Genomic DNA, 7787 nt, shown 5'->3' with positions numbered 1-7787 from the left:
TTGAACATTAAATATAATGCTAAAATGTTTCCACCACATAATTAATATTATATAATAAAATTAAAACCTCCTATTAAAACCTCCAAAATGTAGCTTTTGAAGAAATAAAATATCCATTTTTATTTAACCCTACTTCAATTTAAGTTCGATAATAATAATAAGGTAAAATGTTGACTTGATAGGTCAATTCAACAAGCATTCTAATCCATTGCAAGATACGATATTATTATGGACTATGCAACCCAAACTAATTGTAAAAATCTAATATAAAATTGCTGTGATGCATCTCTTAAATGGGTCACTTAACAAAATTCAAATTCAAAACATAAAATATAAATAAAATTTAAAATTGCTGTGATGTCTTAAATAGCTCACTTAACAAAATTCAAATTCAAAACATAAAATTTAAATAAAATTCCTAGAAAATTGAACATTAAATATAATGCTAAAATGTTTCCACCACATAATTAATATTATATAATAAAATTAAAACCTCCTATTAAAACCTCCAAAATGTAACCTCCCATTAGGTTGATATCCAAAGAAGTGTGATATTAAACTTCACAAGGTAAATATCTCATCTCTCCCCTCAACAAGTCCATAAAAAAAACATGAAGCTCCGAAATGTAACCTTCCATTAAGTTGGTATCCAAAAATGTGTGATATTAAACTTTACAAGGTAAGGATCTCATCTCTCCCCTTAACAAGTCCATTAAAAAAACACAGGCTGTAGCAATATGAGCATTATCACATCAATTGAAAGTTGGCAATAATATAAGCATTATCACATCAATTGAAAGGCTGCAGCAATATGAGTATTATCACATCAATTAAAAGGCTGCAGTAATATGAGCATTACCACATCAATTGAAAGGCTACAACAATATAAGGATTATCCGATTAAGTTGATATCCAAAATGTGTGATGTTACAACTTCACAAGGTAAGGATCTCATCTCTCCTCTCAACAAGTCCATAAAAAAAAACACAAAAGCTGCAACAATATGAACATTATCACATCAATTGAAAGGCTACAACAGTATGAAGATTATCACATCAATTGAAAGGCTACAACAATATGAGGATTATCACATCAATGGAAGGCTACAGCAATATGAAGATTATCACATCAATTAAAAGGCTACAGCAATATGAGGATTATCACATCAATTGAAAGTTAAGGCTGCAGCAATATAAGCATTATCACACCAATTGAAAGGCTGCAGCAATATAAGCATTATCACATCAATTGAAAGTTTTTTCTGTAAATATTTGTATCTGTATCAATATATGAGCATTATCACATCAATTGAAAGGCCGCAAGGCCGCAACAATATGAACATTATCACTTAAATTGAAAATTTATGTTGAGTTTTAAATAATAGTGTCATCAAACAAGAAAGTTCCTGGGGTCAATTGCAAAAACAATATATTTACCATAAAATAAAAAGTGATGACTTAAGCCATGAAAATTAAAGCACGTGCCAAAAAAATCCAACGTTGAATCACTTAAATTGAAAATTTATGTTTAAACAATAGTGTCATCAAACAAGAAAGTTCCTGGGGTCAATTGCAGAAACAATATATTTACCATAAAAAGTGATGACTTAAGCCATGAAAATTAAAGCACGTGCCAAAAAAGCCAACGTTGAATCAACTGTACAAAGTCATGCATAATTAATGTTTTCTCAATTTAATTTAATTACCCATCTAAGCTCCAATAGTACTCAACCCAAAAATGCTGATTCAGTTAATAAAAATAATATTCCCAAACCTGACAAAGCTTATGCATAAACCAGGTTTGTCTGAATGCACATGAACATATGAAAAAAACTCATACGGTAGAAATAAGGATGTCAAAAATGCTGATTCAGTTAATAAATATAATATTCCCGAGCCTGACAAAGCTCATGCATAAACCGGTTTTGTCTGAATGCACATGAACATATGAAAATCATACGGTAGAAATAAGGATGTCAAAAATGCTGATTCAGTTAATAAATATAATATTCCCGAGCCTGACAAAGCTCATGCATAAACCGGGTTTGTCTGAATGCACATGAACATATGAAAAAAACTCATGTGGTACTAAGAAAGGTTTAAAAAATGCTGATTCAGTTAATAAATATAATAATATAATATTCCCGAGCTTGACAAAAAGCTTATGCATAAACTAGGTTTCTCTGAATGCACATGAATGAGTTTCAAAAATAGAAATAGAAACTGAGAAACCTCGGAAAGAACATTCATAAATTATGCTCCAATGACAGACTTTCAATTTTTACACGACCTAAGCTCCAATGAGAGACTTTCAATTTTTCCTGGGTAAAAATTGGGAGCAGGATTGCACCTAGATACTCATTTTCATTTACATATCATTTACATTTGCTGAACAATATCTGATGAAAATTACAATCTTGATAGAATGAAAATTTCCATATCATTTACATTTGCTGAACAATATCTGATGAAAATTACAATCTTGATAGAATGTCTCAACAACTGGGACACAAGGGAGGCATTTCACTGACAAGACGCTCCCATTATTAATGGTATTCTTGTAAATAAAGAGTGCACTTCAAATTGTTCTTATGTTTCCAAGAACTACCTTGAGGGTGGTGCCGAACCTTGGTTAATGATGGATTTAATCCGACAGTCCCATTATTGGGGAGAGTCCAACACCCCATTTCCTTCTTAATAACATGAACTCCATCTGTTTTTCCAAGAGCAAATTGATTCGGTTCGGATGGATGTGATGCAACGACAGTGACGCTTCCATTATTAATGGTATTCTTGTAAATAAAGAGTGCACTTCAAATTGTTCTTATGTTTCCAAGAACTACCTTGAGGGTGGTGCCGAACCTTGGTTACTTAATGATGGATTTAATCCGACAGTCCCATTATTTGGGGGAGGTCCAACACCCCATTTCCCTTCTTACTCTGAAGGCTCAATAACATGAACTCCATCTTCGGATGGATGTGATGCAACGACTGGAGAATAGGCATTACTGCCGAATAAATAACCAAACAATAAATTAAATCATAATATGCCTGTCAAAATCCAAATCTAAAAAACAGATGCATGAACCATGACAGAATGAAAGAGCCCATTTACCTGTTCATTCCTGATGGTAAATATGCAGAAGGTGCAATGGGCAGTGAGGCCTCAAGCGTTCTACATCAAACACTCCAACTGCACTTTAACAGAAGCTCAGAAGCCCGCATAAACTAGGACGCTGTCGCATGAGTATAAGGCACTTGAAATAGGAGCAGATATTCTGCATCAAACACTCCAACTGCACTATCACAGAAGCTCAGAAGCTCGCATAAACTAGGACACTGACAGAATGAAAGAGCCCATTTACCTGTTCATTCCTGATGGTAAATATGCAGAAGGTGCAATGGGCAGTGAGGCCTCAAGCGTTCTACATCAAACACTCCAACTGCACTTTAACAGAAGCTCAGAAGCCCGCATAAACTAGGATGCTGTCGCATGAGTATAAGGCACTTGAAATAGGAGCAGATATTCTGCATCAAACACTCCAACTGCACTATCACAGAAGCTCGCATAAACTAGGACGCTGTCACATGGGTATATGGCACTTGAAATAGGAGCAGATAGGGGATCACGAGGAGACCACTGCAAATGCAACCATGTAACAAGGTCATCCAATCAGATACAGAAAGTAAGTGACATTATATTATTTTCAATGTTTCATTTCAACACTGCTTACAAGTACTTACATAGGCACTTGAAATAGGAGCAGATATTCTACATCAAACACTCCAACTGCACTATCACAGAAGCTCGCATAAACTAGGACGCTGTCACATGGGTATATGGCACTTGAAATAGGAGCAGATAGGGGATCACGAGGAGACCACTGCAAATGCAACCATGTAACAAGGTCATCCAATCAGATACAAAAGGTAAGTGACATTATATTATTGTCAATGTTTCATTTCAACACTGCTTACAAGTACTTACATAGGCACTTGAAATAGGAGCAGATATTCTGCATCAAACACTCCAACTGCACTATCACAGAAGCTCGCATAAACTAGGATGCTGTCACGTGGGTATATGGCACTTGAAATAGGAGCAGATAGGGGATCACGAGGAGACCACTGCAAATGCAACCATGTAACAAGGTCATCCAATCAGATACAGAAGGTAAGTGACATTATATTATTGTCAAATTTCATTTCAACACTGCTTACAAGTACTTACATAGGCACTTGAAATAGGAGCAAATATTCTGCATCAAACACACTCCAACTGCACTATCACAAAGCTCGAATAAACTAGGACGCTTTCACATGGTATATGGCACTTGAAATAGGAGCAGATAGGGGATCACGAGGAGACCACTGCAAATGCAACCATGTAACAAGGTCATCCAATCAGATACAGAAGGTAAGTGACATTATATTATTGTCAATGTTTCATTTCAACACTGCTTACAAGTACTTACATAGCAGAAGCGCTCCAACTTTCCAACTTGGAAGCATCATATATAGCAAAGCCGACTCTCATGCACAACCAACAAGTGAATATATAGCAAAGCCGACTCTCATGCACAACCAACAAGTGAATTCGATCATTATGAAACTGTACTCTTGTATCCCCCACTGGTGGTGATGATCTTCCTGGTTGTACAAGTTTTGACTTTCGCTTGTCCTACCCATCTATGCCCCAGGGATATATTTGCAAAAGACGTGGTTGTGAGTACATGAACATTTCTACTCTGGACATCAGCTCCAGAAGATACCAACACATTCATAAACATGTGAAAAGGCCCGGGTGAAAAAGCCAGGCCTGTAATTTTCTTTTGGTGGCCCTTGAGCTTTGCTTTTACCTGTAAAAATTACAGCAAGTTCAGAGAATGCCACTTAAAGGTGAGTTTTGGTAAAAGGGCACAATGAAGAAAAATGATAAAGATTGAAAGAGATATTCACAGGCAGCACCTCATCAACCTGAACATTGTATATTTGAAATGATGAATCCTCCATGCCAATTGCAATGGTGTTATTGTCCTGATGGTGGAAAGCCACAAAAGTGGCTGCAGGAGGAGGTGGCATAAAAGTTGAGTTGTCATGACCTGCAATGAATCACTAATTAACATCCCATGAAACCAGCGATTTAGATAAATTGGGAGCCTTTGGATAGAACATTACACAAGAAACTTATAGAGTAACTGAACCCCATTATCCACATAATTTGAAAGTTGAAGGTGAGACAGTAGAGAATAAACCCTAAGCAGACCAATGTACCAAAACTGAAATTATATATATCATCGGAAACATTAGAGTGAAACTGGTCTTTAGGTAAAAGGCTCTCTTACCTTAAATGTCATCATATTGAATAAGGAGACCTTGCCACCGGAAGCAGGCCAAACGCGATATATCTGCCAAATGGTTTTTTCCACGTTCGTATTCGCTTTTAGCTTTTTACCTTCAGCCTTCATCACCAAGTGCACCAGAAGCCATTAGCCAGAAGGAATCCGGAAGCCTTCACCTTTTTCCAGAAGCATGTAATCAGGAACCGTAAACAGTAAACAGATAATCTATAAACTCTTACCACTAGCCATAAGCCTATAGACAGAACCTTCCAACAGGAGCCTCTCAGCAGAAGTCATTCACCAGGAAGGAGCCTCAAACCTAGCAACAGAAGAAGCCAGGTAAAACAGAATTAACAACAAGATTAGAAAGGCAGGCTGCCCAGTTTGGATGCCTATTCAAAAGTGTTTTCTCTATTATGTTCTCCCAATTTCGATAACTACGGAAGGATATATCTACATCTAGTAATTGTACCTAAACAAAACAAAATGTCTTCTTTCCGCGTTGTTTTTACCAGGTCGACCTTTCGGGCGAATAAAAAAGAAGCAAACAACAACTACTAAAGAACCCCACCTTTCCGGATGGATTCCGTTCACTCCACAACCATTTCCATAGCTTATGGGGAGCACTGGATGTCAATGCTAAGACAACAACACCGGAATTGGTGTATATCAGTTTTACCACCTGCAAGAAATAGCATATTACTTGTTTGGATCAATATCGACAGAATTTGTAGAACCTAAAATTGTAAAGTATGCCAACCTTTAGTGTTTTCTGTAATAGAGGGATGATTGCATACCTTGCTCGCATGCATTCTGTCAGGAAACCTGAGAGACCTACACTGACCCAAATCAGTGATATCAGTCAATTTCCAGTTGTTCTCTTGTCTGTGACCTCATCTAGAAGCCTCCGTTTAACATCTGGGGTCCGACTGTCTGTCTATACTACTCTGCACACATGTTGTCTCGAGTGTCACATAATTTGTAGCACAGAAAATTGTAAAGTATGCCAACCTTTAGTGTTTTCTGTAATAGAGGGATGATTGCATACCTTGCTCGCATGCATTCTGTCAGGCAACCTGAGAGACCTACACTGACCCGAATTAGTGATATCAGTGAATATCCAATTGTTGCTCTTGTCTGTGACCTCATCTAGAAGCCTTCGTTTAACATCTGGGGTCCGACTGTCTGTCTATACTACTCTGCACATATGTTGTCTCGAGTGTCACATAATTGTTAGCATTCATTGATCATATCATCCTATTCCTATAAAAGATATGCCAAAATAATGGCTAATAGAGCATGTGAAAGGGGAAAAGAACAAAATCCTATGCCATAAGGAAACTTGAAAGCAACAATATTTAGACTCTTGAGTGAAAGTTTGGAAAATGATAAGATATATGTAACAAACTAAACTGAATAATGCTGGACCAATATTCTAGATCCTAAAGAAATAATTCTAGGAGAAAGCTCTTACAAAATTGGTCATTGAAAATGCAGGTGGAAGTCTTTCCGAACGTTCTATAGCACTGCGAAGGGAACCAGGAGCAGTGACTGCAGGAGGCATGGCATTCACAATTGAAGTCAGCATATTAAAAATGATCTAGTTATAGTTTAAAGTTTAACATTAATTAGCAGTGCATGTATATAGTAAATGTGCATGGACTAATCCATTTACCTATGTTGCCATTGTCTTTGGTGGCACCCTCGTTCCTTCGAAGGATCTAATCTCTAGCATGCAAATTAAGGGAAATGTGAAATCCCTCTGCGTTGGGTAAGTTCTTTATGCCATTGTCATTCATTGTGACTGCCAATAGGGAACCATCTTTGCTAAAAGAGTAGATTGGTGGTCAAAGTTGTTGACACAAAACCCTACTTTGTATTACTTGTAAGTTGTATCAGTGATTGCATGAGCACCATGATCCCTGGTACAAGTTCCCTAAATAGTGGTATTATAGTTTGTTAATATAACGAAGTTGGGTTGTCAAAAAAATTGTAAAATGTTGTATATATTTGTGCAGTAGTCGATTTACTGTCCTTTATATTCTGTTGAGCAAAGTAGTTTGTTGTGTATTTGGATTGGTAGTGTTAGTGATTCTAAGACCCTAACCTAGATTCTAGTACCGTGGAAAAACAACATGGTATCAGAACTACTTTGAAGGGCCAGTGAATCAGAGTGTCCACAGCGAAGCAACTCAAAGGGAGTTGAGATTGTCTAGATCATGGACCATATGTTTCAGCTGAAGACATGGAGAGTCTTGACTGACTTGGCAACGAGATTGTTGGGATGTGCATGTGTTGTGTTTGACCTACGAGGATGAGTGCTTGCCAGATTAAGTTGCAGTGATGATGGCCGTATTTAAACATAGCTCAGACTGACCTTGTAGGGCACGAGAACAGTGACAGGATGAGCAATTGAGATCATGCTACTCAGAGGGAGTCTAGCTTC

The 7787-nt window shown here is 37.2% G+C and overlaps 1 protein-coding gene across 11 annotated transcripts; it reads right to left on the bottom strand.

The window, feature by feature from the left end:
* Positions 1-2678: 2678 nt before the first annotated feature.
* LOC149261109 (topless-related protein 3-like) lies at positions 2679-6924 on the bottom strand. Of its 11 annotated transcripts, none has more exons than XM_089421625.1 (14): positions 6816-6924; positions 6390-6540; positions 6139-6288; positions 5913-6023; positions 5581-5660; positions 5345-5461; positions 4968-5101; positions 4475-4858; positions 4231-4370; positions 3988-4127; positions 3744-3883; positions 3365-3639; positions 3115-3295; positions 2679-3007 (listed from the first exon to the last, which is right to left on the bottom strand). In XM_089421625.1, exons 7-8 carry the CDS (start codon positions 5079-5081, stop codon positions 4604-4606), a joined length of 369 nt encoding a protein of 122 aa, XP_089277751.1. In that variant the 5' UTR covers positions 5082-5101; positions 5345-5461; positions 5581-5660; positions 5913-6023; positions 6139-6288; positions 6390-6540; positions 6816-6924; the 3' UTR covers positions 2679-3007; positions 3115-3295; positions 3365-3639; positions 3744-3883; positions 3988-4127; positions 4231-4370; positions 4475-4603. The 11 variants fall into 10 exon arrangements, with proteins under 11 accessions (XP_089277751.1, XP_089277749.1, XP_089277742.1 ...); XM_089421623.1 differs by having other exon boundaries at positions 3115-3277; XM_089421616.1 differs by having other exon boundaries at positions 3115-3639.
* Between the last annotated feature and the right edge of the window lie 863 nt (positions 6925-7787).

The sequence above is a fragment of the Pinus tabuliformis genome, chromosome 6 (genome assembly GCF_031772625.1).
Source record: "Pinus tabuliformis cultivar Carrire ecotype Pingquan chromosome 6, CPIR1, whole genome shotgun sequence".
Taxonomy (NCBI): Eukaryota; Viridiplantae; Streptophyta; class Pinopsida; order Pinales; family Pinaceae; genus Pinus; species Pinus tabuliformis.
Note: the sequence above shows the minus strand (reverse complement) of the source record. Positions and strands in the feature narration are given on the sequence as shown.

Coding starts and splice junctions, on each gene's coding strand:
- LOC149261109 (XM_089421616.1), bottom strand. CDS start 5,081: ATGCCACCTCCTCCTGCAGCCACTTTTGTGGCTTTCCACCATCAGGAC. Junction 4,859..4,967: donor ACAATGTTCAGGTTGATGAG/GTGCTGCCTGTG, acceptor TAATTTTTACAG/GTAAAAGCAAAGCTCAAGGG.